Source organism: Mesoplodon densirostris, chromosome 13 (genome assembly GCF_025265405.1).
Source record: "Mesoplodon densirostris isolate mMesDen1 chromosome 13, mMesDen1 primary haplotype, whole genome shotgun sequence".
NCBI classification, from domain to species: Eukaryota; Metazoa; Chordata; class Mammalia; order Artiodactyla; family Ziphiidae; genus Mesoplodon; species Mesoplodon densirostris.
In genome coordinates this window covers 91,906,742-91,924,855 of record NC_082673.1, presented here as the reverse complement: position 1 = coordinate 91,924,855, position 18,114 = coordinate 91,906,742, and the positions used below count along the sequence as shown (strand labels likewise).

Sequence of the window (18,114 nt, the reverse complement as noted above, 5' to 3'; positions counted from 1 at the left end):
AGCTATCTGTGCCCTCAGCATGGGCGCCCTGGACTGTTCTCTTCAGGGCCGTTGTCATGAGTGCTTCCAGCCCCATGGCCAAGGTGCTCATGGGGAAGACCAGGAGGGTCTGCGGGACCAGGCTGTGAGGGTCACAGCCCCACTCTGGGGGCGGGGCATGGGCTGGTGTGCCCTCCCCTCTGCCTCTCGGGATCGCGGGGGCTAGGGTCTAACGGGTGCTGAAGTCTGGGAGGTGACACTTAGCCTTTTAAGAGGGGGGCCTGGGCCTCCCTGGTGGCGCAGTGGTTGAGAGTCCGCCTGCCGATGCAGGGGATGCGGGTTCGTGCCCCGGTCTGGGAGGATCCCATATGCCGCGGAGCGGCTGGGCCCGTGAGCCATGGCCGCTGGGCCTGCGCATCCGGAGCCTGTGCTCCGCAACGGGAGAGGCCACAACAGTGAGAGGCCCGCATACCGCAAAAAGAAGAAAAAAAAAAAAAAAGAGGGGGGCCTACTTTATTACTTTGTATTTTCTTAGAAGTGGTTTTCAGGTACTAATAAATAAAATACAGTAAGTTAATGAAAATTTAAATTTCACAGTGGGGCTGCATTGCAAAGGAATGTTATATATACTGATGCCCGTTAACGACAGGAATGAGGGCCGGGCCCAGAGGGGGTTTGTCCCAAGAGGAACTTTGCAGAATGCAGAGTCCAGTCCCTTGGGCACTTGGGGCTGGGGGCTTCCTGGAGGAGGTGGCATCTGGTGCAACAGGGAGGGGGATGGGAGAAGCCCATGTTGTGCATCTGGGCGAGGGGGGAGTGAAGCTGGCCAGGCCTGGGGCGCCCGGTGCTCAGGATGAAAGCAGAGTTGGTGAGGAGGGGCCCTGCCCCAGCACAGCACAGCCCTCCTTCCCACCCTGCACACTGGTGCCCCCGAGCTGTAGAGCCAGGGCCCTGGGGCTCTAGGGTGCGTGTCGCAGCCCAGACTGGCAGGTGGTGGCTGGTGTGGGAGCCCCCCCCCCAGAAGGGGGCCGAGGGTGGGTGGCCCTAGCGGCGGCAGCGGAGGGGATAGGCAGGTGGGCTGTCCAGGTGCAGAGGCTGTGGGAGCAGGGAGTGGATTTGGAGGCCATGGGGTCAGCGTGGGGCTTGGCAATAACTTAGAGGAATTCCCGTGTTCCTGAGCGCTTAGTTGGAACAAGCTATTATTGATTTTCATTGGTCCCTTCTTGCTTGTAAGACCTTGAAAATTCAATTCAACAAACATTTATTTACTGATGCCCGCTGTGTGCTAGGCTCTCCCATACCTCCCAAATGTGTGGGGGCTGCCTGGAGCCAAAGAGCCCCTCACTTTAGTCACTCAGCAGGATCAGGCATCCCGGGTGATGCCTGGTGCTTCTGCCGAGCTTCCCTCTTTCTCCCTGACTGCCCCCTGAGCTGCCACCCTTGGAAGGAGAGAGAGACGGAGATGGAGACTTGGGGAGTGCTGGCCTGGCCTTGCGCGAACTTCTGTGGACCCCCGGTGGGCAGCCGCTGTGGGCCCCTGCCTCCTGTCCCGGGGGCAAAGGTGTCCTCCGCTCTCAGCACTCCCTGGGCCTTGCAGCCCCATGTCCACCCCGACCCCAGCTGGGTGCATGGAGCCTGCACATCCTGCTCCTCTGGTTTGGGGGCTCTCAGGGGGGCTCTGAGCCTGTGCTGTGTCCTGGCCTTCTCATGTGGGTGCATGGGAGCCCTGTTAGAGGCTGCAGTGCCCCAGGGATGGGTTTGGGGACAGCTGAGGGAGGGGCTCTTCCAGCATCTGGACAAGGAGGCACAGTGCTGTTCCGATGACCGTGCGGGTGCGGTAGCTCCCGTGGGGCGGACTTCTCCTGCCTGCTCCCGGGCAGGCCCCGCACCCCACCGCCCATCAGGCTGGGTGAGCCTTGGGGAGAAGGCACCTGGGCCAAGGTGCTGATTGCTGACTGGGGGAGGGCCTGGCTGTGGGCTGGTGGTCTGTTGTGTTTAGGGCTCTGGAAGGTGATTTTTACCCAGTGTTACTGTCACTGTTCACGGAGCAGTCGCTGCTTCTCGTGGAGTTTGCAGGTGCTGGGAGGGTATGTCCTCGGGGCCTAGGGGAGCAGGTCGGGGTCGTGGAGCACCGGTTTGTGCCGTCCGGGCGCGGGGTGGCCGGCCCTCAGCAGCCAAGAGTGTGGGCGCCTGTGGGCCTGGCACCACCGTGCCCCTGCCGTGCTCTCTCTCGTGGGCCGCCCTGGACCCCAGGCGGCCTTCAGCTGAGGGTCAGCTAGCTCTTGCCCAGGGATCACAGGCCTGTCCTTGTGCTCTGGTGGCGAGAGTGCGCGTGCTTTCCTGGCCTCCTCGTCCCTGCCCCTTCCCACTCACCGCCCCCACCCCCCCACCCCCTGCCTGGCTGTGCTGCCCAGAAGCCGCCTGCTGCGGGGGTGGCTGGTAGGGGCCCCCCTTCCAAGCAGAGCCCTAGGCTCCGTGCAGGCAGGTTAGGTGGGGCCCCAAGGAGGCGCCTTTGGGAACCTGGGTCCGAGCAGCCTGGCCTGAGGGGCTGGGGTGCTGGGTCGGTCACAGGGGACAGCAGCGCCCGTGTTCCTGGGCTGCGTTCGCTTTGATTATCTGGGCAGTGAGGGCCTTGTCTTATGAAAGTCGGGCAATTAGAGCGTTCCTCATAGCTATGGGGAAATGGCTGGCTATCAAGTGGAAGGGAACTGGGGCAAAACAGATCCCTGTTAATTGCATGAAACATTCAGCAAGAAATAAAGCTGTGGTGTACATCACCCTGCACAATGTTCTGAAAACAGAAGTGATTAAGTACATAAATCTGCATGGGTACCGGTGAGGGTTCCCAGAGAGGGAGGTGAGCGCTTCGCACCCGCAGCCTCCCAGACCCGCCCGTGGGCCCCTCCTCGCTGCCCACGGGAAGCACCGGCCTGCCGTGCCCTCCGCCGCAGCTGGCCGCACCCGCCCCGTTTGCTCTCCTGGAGGCCGTGCTGGCCGCCTCCGGCTCCGGCAGCCCTGGGCTGCTGAGCTCTCTGGGAGTGGGCGGGGGGTGGGATCAGGGGGTGATGGGAGGCCCCACTGACCTCCACTGGCCTCCACTGACCCCCTGTGTCTGGATTTCCCTGCAGCCTCCAGCCTGCACGGCCAGCGGACCCCTCCCCCCAGCAAAGTGATCAAGACTCGCTACCGCATCTTCAAGAAGACCCAGTCCTTGCCTCTCAGCTCCGCCCCCGGTCCCCGGTCCCCGCCCCCCTGGCGGGCTCTGCGGCTCTCCCTGTCCAGGTAGGAGACCTACGGCTGGTGGGCTCCAAAGTGCAGGGTGGGGCCTGAGGACCGAGCACGCCCCCGGAAGTGCTTGGTCTACAGTTGTTGGCTGAGGAATGGGCTAATTTTTCTGTCTGGCAATTTCTGCACGAGACATGTGGCCGGCCTGTGTGTGCTGTGCACTCATGCAGACACGCACGTCCCTGTCCGTTAGCAGCAAGCTGCCAGCTTGGGGCGGGGGGTGGGGGGGTGGTCTGGGAGCAGCCGCCGCCGGACCATTGAAGCCACACCACGCCTGGGTGTCCCTCAGGGAGAAACTTCTGGTGAGAGAGGCTGGGCCATCTCACTATCGATGTATTGATTGTTACGGGCGGGGGGTGAGGCTGTGTCCCTCTCCAGCCGCCCACACCAGAGTGGGGCCTGCACGCTGAGCGCTGTGGCCTCGCTCCAGGCTGCTTCTGCTGGAGGGCATGTGCGGTGCGGTCGGCTCCCTTTTCTTTTCTGGGTCCCCTGGGCCCAGAAGCAGGAGGGCTGCAGAGGTTGGGGTGCGGCTCCTTCCTTCAGTGAGGCAGGGGAAGGGGTGACAGCCTGGGTGGGTTGGAATTGGGCAGTGGCAGGTCCCCTCCCTCTGTCCTCTGTCCTTCTGGGGAGCGATGTGGGAGTCCCTCGGCCCAGGGTGGGCTTCCAGCTGGCTGCGCTGGGCACTCCAGAGCACATGGCCTCGGGCTTTGGGGCCAGGGGGCCATTGTGCCCCAAAGGGCTGGGCCACGGGGCAAAGCAGCTATAGTCCTGGGCAGGGGCCATCCTGCCAGCCCCCCACGGGCCCCCCACTCTCTGGACATGGGGGAGGAGGTACTGGCCTACTGGCCCATGGTAGGTGTGCCAGGAGGTCAGCCTGCCCAGGCGGTCAGTGGTGGCCACTGCCCTCCTCCCTTCCCACCAGGCCGCACGAAACTTGGCCCTGCTGCCGACTTTTCTGGAGGCAGTAGCTGGAAGTATATTTTAAATTAATTTTACTGCACTTTTTGTAGTATTTTTGTTTTAAATAGATTTATAAGCATCTTGGGGGCTATTTCTACAAATTTATGAAGATAATTTTCACTCTCTCGATAAGGTTAAATTTACACCTGCTATTTCCATATTAATTCACAGTGCTAAGTGGGTCTAATTTTCTTCCGTTCTCCTATCTGGTGAGCATGGCCTTTCCTAATGCAATTTCCCCCTCACTAAATCACTGTGATCGGGAGTCATGATCGAGCTAAATTAACTTAAATTAATTTACTTAATAAGAGCCCCAGATCTTCGTGAATGAGGTTCAGATTTATTGATTCTTGCTCCTCTCCCCCCCTCCTGCAGTCGGCCTTCCCGCCCACATTGGCAGCCCTGGCCTGGCCCCGCCTCTCCCAGGGGGCCTGGCTGGGGGCCGGGGATGACCTTTGTCAGGGAGGCCCCAGCGGGCCTCTCCTTCCTGGGCTCTGAGTGCCACGGAAGCCCAGGTGTGGATCCAGCTGGCCCAGTGTTGAGTGTGCCAGGCCCTGATGTGGTCACTGAGCAGAAACAGGTGCCAGGCCTAGGGGTTGAAGGCTCCTGAGGAGGGCGGTGGCTGGGTGCACTCCCGAGGCAGCCGCCGCCTCATACTTCCAGCCGAGTGTCAAGCCCATCAGGCCGAGAACAGCCCGGTGAGCAGCAGGGCGGAGAGTGTGCCTTCCCCTCAGTTCTGGAGGCAGGTGGGGGCTGCCTCACGGACAGGCGTGTGGGGTCCGCACTCGGGTCAGGTGGATAGGACGGGCCACGAGGACAGGCCCAGCCCTGCCGCCAGCCCCGCCTGGCCACTGCTTGCCTCAGGCTCCCAGCGAAGGTGGTACTGGGCCTGTGGGGAGGGCGCGCCCCTAGATGGCTGTGTGTAGCCCCGCCAAGGGCCGTGCCGAGTGCCAGACGGCTCAGGCCCCGCAGCCCTGGCCTGTGCTTGGTGGCTGGGTGCTCTGAGGCAGGTTCCCAGCTGCGCCAGGCCCCAGTGCCCTCCTTGGGCGTGGAGGTGCGGCCGAGCCCACCCCAGGATGGCCACGTGTGCACTGAGGGCACGTGTGGGCTGTGCTCAGTGAGGCCTCCCTCCGCCCGCCTGCCTCTCTGCGGGCCTGCCTGACCCATCGCCACGCACCTGGGAGGCTCCCTGAACCCAGAGCCCTGGACCCTGAGTGCCTGGCCTCTGGACGTGGTCTGCGGGGCAGCAGGGCCGAGCGGCCGGGCCGCCCTGGGAAGCGTGGGTTGGGCCGCCAGTGGCCCGGGCTTCCCATGCACGAGGCCACCTGTGCCCGGGCGAGGCTGCCTTCTCAGCAGTTGCCACCCGCCAGCTGCCCAGCCCGCCGTCGGCGTACACGCCAGGCTCAGCTTGTCGAGGCAGCGGGCAGGGCTTGTCTCCAGGGCCGGAGGCCAGTCTGATGCCCTCCCACCCCCCTCCTTCAGCTCCACCAGAGCTGGGGCTCCCTGTGTGTGGTCAGCAGGTCCCAGAGAGGGTCTGGGGCCAACTGGCTTTGGCCTTGGCCTTGACCTCTGTCCTGTGCAGCTGCAGTTTCCTCAGCTCTCCCTGGCAGAAGTGGGGGGTTGGGCTGGTGGCTGGACGGAGGCCAGCGTGGGCTACGGGCTGCTGCAGTGATGAGAAAGCAGGGCGGTCCCACCAGGCAGCGGGGCTGAGCCCAGGAACCAAGGGCTCTTCTTGGGCCTCCCGATCTGTGTCCCCCATGGAGAGAGGACACCTCCGAGGGGCTGGCAGGCAGGCCCCAGCAGTCCTGGAAATCTCAGTGGGCAGAGTTGGGGGCTGGTGGGCACAGGTGGGAGGTGACGCGGGTGGCCCAGCAGCTGAGTGCCAGTGTTAGCATGAGGTGGCCGTGGACCCCACCCCCCTGCAGACCCCTCACTGTGAGTCTCTGCAGAGAGGAAGCTGTGTGTGCGTGGGCGGGGGCTGCCAGCCTGGGGGAGCCCAGGGAGCCCCCGGTGGGCGGCACACAGCGTGTGACCCTGGGCTCAGCCCAGACCCGCACCTAACGGCCATGGCCTTGGCAAATCCCTGCCCTCCCTGTGCGATGAATGCCACGCCCCTTGTAGCGGTGGGGACGCCACGCTCAGTCCCGCACCACGAGGGGCCTAGCTTTAGAGAGACTTCAGAGGCGGCGGGGCTGCTGCGAGCCCTCTCCGAGGAGGATGGGACAGGGCGCTGCCCAGGCTGGAGACGGGCCCCTCCTCCACTCTCAGCACAGCCCTCACTGGTGTTGGGGCCCCTCGCCATCCACACTTGGGGCGGAGCCGGCGGCCTCAGGAGAGGCACGTTGCCTTTGAACGCTGCAGCGTTCTCCTCTCCTCCCCACCCTGCTGGCCCTGGGTCAGGGGCGGCCCAGCGCCCTGCCCGCTCCCTGCTCTGGGAGGGCTCGGGAGGTGGGCATCCCCAGGCCTGGCTCCTGGTGTCTGGGAAGACGCAGAGGGTTGCAGGGTCCTCGGCCCGCTCCCCTCCCTGGAAGCCCGTGTTCCGCACCATGACTTGAGCCACCGTGGCAGCCTGGCCACCACGACAGCGCTGTCCTGGGCGCCAGGCTGCGCGTCCGCCTCGCAAGGCAGCTTTGCACTTTGTTTCCCGGTTTAGACAGAAACCTACTCTGAGGCCCATGTCGGTTTTGGCCTAATGTGTGGGGAGCTGAGGGGCCACGTGGTAGCCCACATTCACAGCAGGAGTCCTGGGGTCCCCTTCCCCCCACCAGCTGTCTGGTCTGCAGGTGGAGGAGGTTCTGGTGCTTCTGTGGTGAGGCCCTGACTCCAGAAACATCCGAGAGGAGAGCCAGCGGGAAGTAGGGCAGTTAGCCCGTCAGTTGTGATGGCTGGTCAGTCCTCGTCCACGTTGGGGCAGACGGAAGGTGGGAAGCTGCCGGGCAGCAGCTCCTGGACGCCGTGGGCACTGCCCATCCCATCGAGAGCCATGGGCTGGATGAGGCAGCCGCTGCCCTGGCCAGGGGAGCGTGTGGAGGCCGGAGCAGGAGGGACACAGGGTGGGGGTGGCTGCCCCTCCTGGGAAGGACTGTGGCCTGAGTGGGGCGGAATCCTCGGCGCCACGTCTGCACCGCTGCCCCGGCCCGCAGATGCCCGGCTTTGGGGCTGCCTGCGTGCAGGGGGAGTGGCAGCTGGCCCGGGCAGGCCAGGTCCAGGGCCCCAGGAGGCGTGGCTGGGGCTCGAGGACTGCACAGCGCCGCTGCCCGGAGCTGGCTCCCGGGACCTGGGCAGCAGGGGGACCCACGAGCACACCCCGGGGCTGAGGCGCGCACTAAGCGAGGATTTCATTGTCTTGTTCTAAGACCTGTGGGTTTGCCTGTGCCCCCGCCGGCTTCCAGCACGTTCATTAATCGGAACTGAAGCTGAAATGTGACTTTATCCCTAAACTGCCTGTCACTTTTTTTCTTTCCAAATTCATTTGACATGAAAGTGCAGAATAAACAGAAGCCCCTGTGCTTTAAGCAGATGAGTCTGGCGGCTGCTCTATCCCGACTACAAATGGTGCTGACACAGGGCCTGCCGCTCGCTGGGCTGCCTTATTCTATTTTATTTTTGTGTCTGTGCGGTAAATCTTAAGTAATCTCTGGGCAGTTTGGCGAGGTTTGGGCTGCGATTTTGAAGGCTCTAAACTGCTTCTCCAAAGTGACGAGTCATTATTAAAGAGGAACTCGGGGCGAGGATGGGCAGTGTCCCTGCGGGGTGGCCTCGACTCCATGTCCTCCCTTCACGCCTACCCTTGCCGGCTCCCTGGAGAGCAGGAGGCCAGCCTTGGCCCTGCCCAGCCTCCTTCTCACCTCCGGTTATCGGGGTGTTGGGTAGCTCGGGCTGCCGTAACGAAACGCCTCACACGGGGCGGCTTACACCACAGACATGTGTTCCTCACAGTCCGGAGGCTGCACGTCTGAGGTCAGGGTGCTGGCCGGGCCCATGTCTCCTCCAGGTTGCAGACAGCCACCTGCTCGCTGTGTCCTCACGTGTGGAGGGAGAGCAGAAGGCTCGGGGGTCCTAATGAGGACACTAATCCCATCACGGGGCCCCACCCTGACGACCTCATCTCACCCTCATCTCCTCCCAAAGGCCCCACCTCCAAACAGCATCACTGGGTTTAGGGCTTCAACACAGGAACTGAAGGGGGGGACACAGCCTTCAGTCAGACCAGGGAGTGTCCTGCGCAGGCCAGCGGAACTGGGGGCCCCACAGCCTCCTGCCCTGCCCCAAAGGGTGTGGCAGTTAGAGGGACCCGGGGAGAACCCTTCTCGGGAAGCAGTGTTCCCTTCCAGTCGCCTCCACCATGGCCACAGCCCGGGGTCCCGCTCTGTCTCTGGCGAGGCCCCAGGCTGGTGGTGTGCAGAGACCCCTCCCAGCTCAGCCCAGACCGCAACCCTGTGACAGAGCTAGTAGGGTGCCCATTGCTGGGCAGCGGGGCTCCCCTGCGGATCCCTGCGGGCAGCCGTCCTGTGCAGGCGAGTTCTCTGCCCACAGCACTCGCCTCCCAGTAGGCAGAGGGTCAGGAAGCAAGCAGAGGATGAAGCGAATACTTGCACAGGGTGACGACTGCTGGGAAGCACTGAAGCTCACCCAGGGTGGACGGGCCACCAAGGAACCCAGAGAAGGCTCCTCTGGGGCTGGGGCCAGCGAGGTCAGTGTGGGCTGCATTGTGAGGGCCTTTCCCGAGGGGCTGGGAAGGAGCCCGGGATGTCTGCTCAGAGGGTAGCGGAGGCTGACGTGGAAGGTGGGACCTGGGCCCTGCTGCTGGACCTGCAGGGGCCAGGAGGATGTCAGGGTGGGGGCTGCAACCCTTCCTCCGGGTGGCCCCCCCTTCCCAAGCTGTGACTGCTGTGTGCAGGCCCTGGGCACACGCCGTGGCCGACCTTGACCTTAATCTGGCTTGCATGGTCCTGGGGGTGCCCACCTGCCTCTGATGTGGAGCCTGGGGAGCTGCACACCGCGCCTGGCTCCGTGCAGCCCTGTGCCTCTGGCTGCCCCACGACAGAGCTCTGGACTGGTTCTGTTACAGCAGAATGCGCCCGTTTCAAGCAAGGAGAACGTTCCCCTGGTCTCACTGGGACGCCCCCTGGGCTCAGGGTCCCAGATGCCCGCTTTGGGCCCCGCCTGCTCCGTCAGCAGTGGGCAGTCAGGACTGTCCTGGTTTCGTGTCAGAGGCAGGGTTTCCCTGCCGCCCGCCCCCACCCAGCTTGTGCCCGGGGTTGGGGGCAGTGAGAGTGGAGGAGGAGTGGGACAGGAGGAGGGGTCCCCCAACACGTTCTGCGGAGCCTGCTCTCTGCCCTGACGGGGCTGTCCCCTCTGGGAGAAGGGCCTTCCATCTGGGCTGGAGCTCGGGGGTTGTTGGGGTTGTGGCTTTCAGTTGGGTGGCACCTAAGCATTTTCTTTCCCTGGTCCCTGTGTGTTGCAGCTCAGGCCTGGCGGAGCAGAACAGGTGGAGTCTGCAGGCGGGAGGCTGTAGTGGCTCCTAGCTGCCCCTGGGCCTGCGGAAGAGGAGCCAGTCCACTCGCTCCCCAAGTTTCCGTAGAGGGCCTGTCCTGTGTCAGGCCCCTGCCTGCTTGGAAGCTGCGGCCCAGGGCCCTGCTGACCACTGACCACCACTCTCTCTGCCTGGCCCTGCAGATGGTCGCCACTGGGCTGTAGCCCTGCTCTGTGACTTGTGGCCTGAGTGGGCCACTTTTATGTCAGCATGTTGGGGGCAGCGCCCTGTTGCTGCCGACCACCCCTCAGGCCCAGGAGAGCTGTGAGCCGGGGGCTGTCGTGTGGGAGGGGTGCATGGAGGAGCCAGGGCGGGCCTGGGCCAGTGGGCAGGGCGGGGACGGGGGCTGTCGCCATGTGCTGCTGGCCGACTCCTGGTCCCTCTCCTGGTCAGTGTCTTGCGTTTAATTTTGGGGGTAACTTTATTTCACATACTCCTGAACTTATAGAAAAGTTGCAAAAGTAGTACACGGAACTGCTGTGTATTCTTCACCTACATCCACCAGTTACCAGTTATTTGTACCTTGCCCTGTCTGCTGTATCGTTTCCACTCTGTGTCCACAGACCACCGTTTGTGAGGACATTGCAGCCTCGGTGCCCTTGACCAGGGCAGCAGAGGCCTCCTCGTGTGTGACGAGACTCAGCTTCGCCGTTTGGGCAGGAGCGCTGTGGGTCCCTCTGGGTGTTTGCGGCGCCGAGCCCGTGTGGGCGTCCTGTTCCTTGCTGGGCCTCACCCGCTCCTTCTAGACCCTTAGTGATTTCCAGCCCCTTGTTCCTTGCGTATCGTTGGCCAGGGTCCTGTAAGGAATTGCTGTCCCTCATCCCCTGTTGCCTCGTATATTCATTTATTTATAAATGAATTCTTATTTTTCCGATTCTTATTTTTCAGGCTATAATCTGTTGATGTGATTCATTCAACCCTCCGTTGGCCATGGCACGGGCCCGCGGAGGTCCCCTCTGGGCTGGCCCTGTCTCCTTTCCACGTGGCACTGTCACTCACCGAGCCTCCCTCACCTGCCCAGTGGAAGCTTCCAGGCTCACCTGGGACTTGCCCTCTTCCAGCCCGGAACCAGCCGCGTCTGTGGACCCTGGCTCCTGGAGGCACGGTGGCTCCTGGCCGCTCACAGCCGCACGGCCGAGGGGTGACGGGAGCATGTCGAGCGGGTCCGGGCAGCGGGGTGCGTCCTCCTTGCAGGCCTTCCTGGGTCAGATCCGCGCACCTGTGCGCACAGCTGTCTCCGTGCTGATGCTGCTGCTTCTGGCCGCCTCCCCCTGTGCCCTCGTGACTCCCCTGAGGAGCCCTCTTCTGGCCGCTTTCACTGTGGTCCTTTTGGCTGGTTCTAGACGCCGCAGGGGAGGTGCACGCTCGGCACTTCCGCCCGCAGCCACCCCCAGTGATTGCTGATGGCCCTGCTCTCGAGGGCGGGCGGCTCCCCGCTCTCACAGGGCTCTTTGTGTAGACCCAGGTCCCCTCCCGGAGCAGCGCCCCCTTTCTGTTCCAGTTCCCATCGCAGCACGTTCTCAAGGTGCCATGGCATCTCGTCGTGGTTTAATTTGCATTTCCCTGATTACCAGTCATGTTGAACGCTTAGGCACGGGATTGTTTAAGGCCGTTCTTGTGTCCTTTTGTGCCTTCTTCTGTGCTCACATCTTTTGCCCGTGTTTAATTGCTGGTCTGTCTCCTGTTCTTGAGTTGCGGGAGTGGTCCACTTGTTCAAGGCCCTGTGGCCGCGCCTTTCCTGGCCAAGTCAGCCTCAGCTTGAATGAGCGCCTTGTTTCCTGCCCAGGAGTCTGGTGGTGGGTCCACGGGGGCTCTCGGCCCTCTGGGGGGCTTGTGCCCCGTGGCTGCCGTGCCGCCATCCTCAGCCCCGTGTTCGGAGTGTGAGGTCAAGGACGCTTCCCCCCGGAGGCTCTCACCTGGCTCTGCTTTCTGCCAGCATGGCCTCCCCAGCCCCCAAGGGAACCTCTGCAGGCCTGGGTCTCCTGGGGGACCTGGAGCCCCAGAGGGGAAGCCTGGCCTTTCGCAACCTCTCCGGGCCCACGGGGAGCGCAGGCTGCTGCTCGGTGCTGGACCCCGTCCTCCGCCCTCGCTCACGTACACCCCTCACCAGCCCCGGGCCTGGGAGTGGTCAGAGCACAGCCCTTCCTGTGCCACGGGAGCAACCAGGAGCATCCCTCAGGGTGGGATTGGAAGAAATAGGTAAAGAACTCAGAGCAGGAAGGACTTCCCCGGTGGCGCAGTGGTTGAGAATCCACCTGCCAATGCAGGGGACATGGGTTCGAGCCCTGGTCCGGGAAGAACCCACATGTCACGGAGCAGCTAAGCCCGTGCGTCACAACTGTGAGCCCACGTGCCACAACTGCTGAAGCCCGCGTGCCTGGAGCCCGTGCTCTGGAACAAGAGAAGCCACTGCAATAAGAACCCCGCACACTGCAACGAAGAGTAGCCCCCGCTCGTCGCAACTAGAGAAAGCCCACGGACAGCAACGAAGACCCAACACAGCCAAAAATAAATAAATTTATTTATTAAAAAAGAAAAAAGGATTATGAGAAAAGAAATCAGAGCAGGAAGTTTGGCCTGAGGGTGACAGGGAGGTGTGACCGAGCTCTTGGTGCTGAGCTTTGGAGAGATTAGGGTGGGGCCTCTTTAAGGGAATTGGTGGGTGCCAGTAGGGGTCAGGGAGGGACCTGGGGTGACCCTGCCCCCTCCCCTCCTGCCCCCCACCCCGCCTGCTTCCCCACGTGGTGCTGAAGCAGGTCTCCTCTGGCAGGTTTTTTAGAATTTTATTTTATGAGAACAGGCGGTTACGGCTCCCCACGTGCTGTAAAAGTTAATGTGATGGCCTCCCTGCGCCTGGGCTCATTTTTATAATTTTTTATTTTATGAAACAGGACAGAGAGCTTAGTGACTTATTACTATTCATTTCATTTCAATGCAGTAAATATTGATTCAATTGGGGGTTTTCAATTTACACCACTCGGCGATTATATAAAATATTACTGGCCTCTGAAATTACGCTTACCGATCCCTTCGGCTGCTCATTAAGGAAGGAGTGCAGTTGTAGGTCCCTTTGCCTTCATCATTCTAATAAATGGGCTGAGGTGCGTTTCTGCACGGGGGGTGCCGTGGAAACTGCTGGCGGGGGCCTGACAGCGAGGATGCAACTCTTAATTTGGAAGTCGGTTCAAAGCGCGTCTTGGTTATTTATTTCTCTCTCTGTCTGAGTCTAGCAAGCCTTTCAGCTGTCAGCAGCCCTGAGGCCTGAATGCCTGCCTGCGCTCCCCGGTGGTTTGGGGAGGGCCTGGGGCTCGGGCGACGATGTGGGGCCTTGGCCCCTCACCCCCTTGCTGGTTTCGGGGAGGTGAGGGAGGAGACCAGCCTGGCCGGGGCACGGCTGTCCCCTGTCAGCACTGAGGCTGGGACGCCGAGGGCTACCCGCTCTCCCTCCGGAGCCTGGTCCAGAAGGGGGGCCTTTCTTGGCCACGTTAGAGCCCAGCCCCTCGCTGGCAGGGCCCAGCCTGGGATGCAGGACCCTGAGGAGGGGGCCCTGGGCACCAGGGCCCAGCTGGTGCACAGGCCGAGGTGGCCCTGCTGCCTGCCTTCTCTTCTGTGCCCTCTGTCAAGCGCCGCCACCGGTGTGGGCTGCACGTGGAACCCCCGCCCTTAGGAGCCGAGCACCAGGCCAGCCTGTCCCTCTGGGTCCGGGGCCTGTTCGTTCTCTCAGTCCCCGTCCTGCCCCGTGTGATGTCGGGGGACATGGCCAGCGCTGCAGGGAGTCAGCACTAAGGCTCCGGAGCCCTGAGTGAGGGGAGGCTGCGCTCGGCCGGGCCACCCCAGTGCCACGCGGCCCCTGCGCTCCCAGGCAGGGGCGAGGCTGAGCCATGCTCCTCCTCAGCTCTCTGTGCTGGCACTGCGGGGGCATTGACGGGGGGTGCGCGGGTGCTTGGTGTGGGGTGGGGCCGGGTGGGGCTCACGTGCCTCCTCCCCATCCCCCGAGCCTCCGGCCCCTCCTCCCCAGTGGCCACACAGCCCCCCGTGACAGTTGCCCCCCAACGCAGCTCTGTGCCACCACTTCTTCCCTGGCCATGGGGACCGCTGGTGTGGGCCCAGGGTCACAGGCACTGTAGCCAGAGTGTTTGTGGCGAGACCACGTGACAGGCGGCACCTGTGTTCCATCTGCAGACGGCATGGGAGCGGAGGCTGGCGGCCTACACTGGAGCCCCCGTTTGCTCCGTCTCAGGCCAGGGGCTGCCGTTCCGTGGCCATGGTCCCCTCCCTCTCTGGGCCCGTGGTGAGCTGGCCCAGAGCTCGCTGGCCCAGAGTGCACCCCTGGGTCAGTGTCCCTGAGGGCCATGCTGGTAGGCAGGAGCTGCTGCACAGGGCTGGAGCCAAGGCTGGGGTGCAGGGCACAGCGGCCCCCTGAGAAGGCCAGGGCGCTCTGCCGCAGGTCCATTCTGGGACAGTCTCTGTCGTCTGGCCAGCCCCAGCCCTGCTGGTCCCTCGTCTGTGTGTGACTCGCGGGCCCTCTAGCCTTCGGTCCTCTTGCTTCACCCCTTGGCCCTGCTTGTTTGTCGCTGCCTCCACACACTGGCGTCTTTCTCTCCATGGACGGACGTGCGCGTGCCTCCCTCTGTCCTGTCCCACTGCCCCGCGCCCTTCCTCTCGCGGTGTGGGGTGCCGCTCCCTGGCGCCTCAGGCGTGCGCGGGGTGCCGGGGACAGGGAGGTGAGGAGGGCGGGCATGCCAAGTGGCCGGGGCCCCGGCGGTGGCAGGCTGTGAGGCGCTCTTACTCTATCTAGGACGCCCGCACCCGGCGCCACCCCCCAGCCTCCGCGCCTCGCTGCAGCTGCCCCGCGGGGAAGGGCTCTCCCAGGCCACCCTCCATCCCTGCTGCCCGTGGCCGGGCCTGCTTCGCCTGCCGTAGCACGCTGCGTCTTGATCATGAGACGTGCAGGGGGCTTCTTTGCCCTACGGGAGCTGGCCTGTGTGGCCAAGGCCTGCCCAGTAGCCTCCAGACCGACGTGGAAAAGGGTCAGGCAGGTGGGAGCCTCGCCCGGGGCTGGCTCCTTGTGGGCCAGCGCTGACGGGACAGCACCCTGCAGGGCCCCGTGCGACGCTGCCACTGCCACAGCCAAAGCACAGGCCACGGTGTGGCCTCCCCGTGTGCTTGGTGACAGCACAGCGACTCACAGAGGAAGAGTGGGACAGGCCAGGTTGGGTGTTTCAGGATAAACCTAGAGAGAGCATCCCTGCCGTTCGCCCCGGGGGGAGAAGCTTTGTTCCGAAGGCAGCAGGACTGTTGGAAGGAAGCTGGGCAGGTGCCGTGAGGTCCTCCCCGTGGAGCCCCGTGGGAGATGGCCCTCGGTTGTGCCCAGGGCCTGGCCACACCTTGCACTGTGGGCCCTTGTGCGTCTGTGTCGGTGTCCCGGGGCATGAGGAGCAGGGGAAGCTGAAAATACTTCCCCGACGGGAAGCAATAAAACGTCCTTGTCCACCCAGTGGTTCCTGGGTGCCTTACACAATCAAACACCGTTTTAAATGCCACTCTTGTCCTGGCTTTAGAGGTGTTAGTAAAGCATCGTTCAAATAATCAACACCACATTTAACTCTTTGCGTATGTCCATCCTCCTGCCTGATCTTACCCCACGGCACGATTCCCCTCTTGGGGCCGAGCCGGGGCCTCTGGAGATGGGCTGGGGGGAGGCGTTGTTCTAGGGGTCTGGGTAGCTCAGGAAAGTGGGCTCCCCGCGTTGGCTGCGGGGTCCGGAGGGCTCCCCTTGCTGAGGACCGTGCCCAAAGGGCTCCCACAAGCAGGTGCCCACTCAGGCCCCTGGTGGGCCTCAGGCAGCCTGGCGGCCACCTCCTCCCCGTGCCCCACCCTGTGGCATCAGCCCTGCTCCACGTCACTCTCAGCTTCTCTGGGCAGGGGGCTCCCAAAGGGCACAGGGGCACCCAAGTAGCTGCTGGGCCCTTGGGGGGTGGGGTGGGCATGTCCTCCCCTTGCCATGGCTCGGCACTTAACCTCCCCCCTCACCCCCAGCATGTCGCCATGTGGGTCCTCAGACAGAGGTGGGCCTTTGGTTCGCCCCTTTTCCACCCCTGGCCATTGAGGGCTCCAACCAGGACCGGGGTTGCTGAGCCAGAATGTCGTCCATCCACTGCTGGGGCGTCCACGTCACATCTTCTCCCACCGGGCACCCTGCTAAGCCTGTCAGAGGACCTCTCCAGCCACCTCACGTGCGAACTGGTGGACAGTGGAGGAATCGTGGGGTGTCTCCTTTTAAACGTTTGTCCCCAGTGGGAGGGACTGCAGCTGCACAGACGCCTGTGCGTTGGGGCCCCGGTGACGGCTGCCCTTCCCCCGGCCACCCCTTCTGCGGGGCGGTCACCGCGGCCAAGCAGGACCCTGAGCCCAGCTCCAGCTGAGCCTGGCTCTGGGCCCGCACTCCCGTCTCCTGGAGCCAGAGCGGCAGGCGGGTGCAGAGCCGGTTTATTTTCCTCGGACTTTCTCCGAAGTCAGCAAGGTTTCTGTGGCTGCCCCACCCACTCCCCAGAGTAAGGAGCCCCGGTTTAATTTGCGGTTAGATGTCTGTTAAGATTGCGTCCACTTCCCAAGTCAGCACTTAATTGGCAAGGCGCTTGATTTAACAGCGTGGGAGCCTCCACCGGAAAAATGGCTTGAATAAATCACCGTCTGACGCCAGAAAATAGATATAATCTCAGCATTAACTACATTAATAGTAGCAGGAGCCGAGTTAAGAAAGCCATAAAGCATAGGCGGGGGAGCATAAATTATGGCCCAGGCTCTGTCCCCTTGGCAAGGGGGATCCTCTGGGGGTGGGGCAGGGCGAAGGGGGTGCGCCAGGCCCCTCCCAGTCCGCCCCGCCCTGCCCACCTGCCCGGTAGGGGCCCAGGCGGTATGCCCAGGTTGGGGCTTGCATGTGGGCGTGGCCAGGCCACCTGTCCCACCCTGCCCTGCTGGGCTCCGGCGTCCGGTCCTGGGAGGGTGGGCTTTGCCGTTCTGCCCTTCAGGGCTCCCCCCACCCCACCCCTAGGGCCTCCTTGGGGCTGGGCCCTGGCTGAGCGCTTTCCACCTGGACCATCCTCCACCAGCAGGTGCTAGCAAGGTCTCTGCCGTGTGAGACCCAGCGCCTAAGGGACCGCACTGCCGCCACCTCCTCCCTCCCACAGATGGCTCTGCCCAGTGGTGTCTGCAGCCCAGAAGTGTTCCCGAGGCAAGGAGGCGACATGTGGCTTGCCGCGTAGGTGGCTACAGCCTGACCCTGCTGTTGAAGTTGTGCCTCTTTTGTCCACCTCACCGAGGTCGGTCCACCCAGGAGGGGCCGCCCTGGTTCTGGGCTTTAGGGAGAGCCAGGGGGGCACCTCCTGCCGTGCTGGTTTGCATCTTCTCGTGTCCTTCTTGGTGTTAGCTGCCACTGCCAGAAACTTTTCGACAATTTACTGGAGGAGAATGCTATCCAGTTTTCATTTCTTTTTTTTTTTTTTCCCCCACACCACATGGCTTGTGGGAATCTCAGTTCCCCGACCAGGGATTGAACCCGGGCCACAGCAGCGAAAGCGTGAAATCCTAACCGCTAGACCACCAGGGAACTCTTTTAATTTCAGTTTAATTCATACTCTTTGTCAAGTTCAGCATTCTTTATGTGTACTGTTCATTTGTCTCTGGTCTGTTTCTTACAGGTTTTCAAGACTCTCTAAGTATTCGGGGTGGGGGGCACCCTTTTGGATTTTTAACAGAACTTTTTACTTTTTTGTGTTCTTAAATCTGTCAGTCTGTTAAGACTTACTATATTGATTTGCTTAGAACAGCCTTCCTCATGCCAAGATTACATGAGTTCAATTATTTTCTTCTAGTGCTGTGTTTTCAAGGTTTGCATTTAAAACTGTAACCTACCTGGACTTTATTGGAGACATGGTGTAAGACTAAAGGTCAAATTTAATTTTGCTTAACGCTTACCTGGTTGTCTCTGGACCACTAAACGTCCAGACTTTTTTTCCAGTATTTAAAAATGTCACTTTTGTCATGTACAAATCTTGTTCCTGAACTTGGCCTTCTGGACAGATCTTTCTCTTTGATTTCCCTTTGCAAAACACTTGTGGTGGTTTGTATTTTCGGTGGTCAGTTCTGTGGGTTTTCACCTCGCGTGCCTACCGCACAGGTCGGGGTGTGCCCATCTCCTGCCCCGGGAGCTCCCACGTGCTCCTTCCCGTCACGTCCCCAGCCAGCCACCCATAGGTCCCACTCCTCTGGCCTCTGGCCTCTACACTAGCTCCGTCTCAAAACTTTTGAACTTCATACAAGTGGATTCCTATAGTGGGTACTGTTTTGTGAGT

General features: G+C 62.2%; 1 protein-coding gene across 2 annotated transcripts in view; it reads left to right on the top strand.

Moving 5' to 3' along the window:
- Positions 1 to 18,114, top strand: part of ZC3H3 (zinc finger CCCH-type containing 3) — a 79,801-nt gene that overhangs the window by 25,082 nt on the left and 36,605 nt on the right. For both annotated transcript variants that reach the window (XM_060115804.1, XM_060115805.1), the window contains exon 4: positions 3,108 to 3,261. In XM_060115804.1, the coding sequence (XP_059971787.1) occupies positions 3,108 to 3,261 (154 nt within the window). The remainder of the gene's footprint in view (positions 1 to 3,107; positions 3,262 to 18,114) is intronic.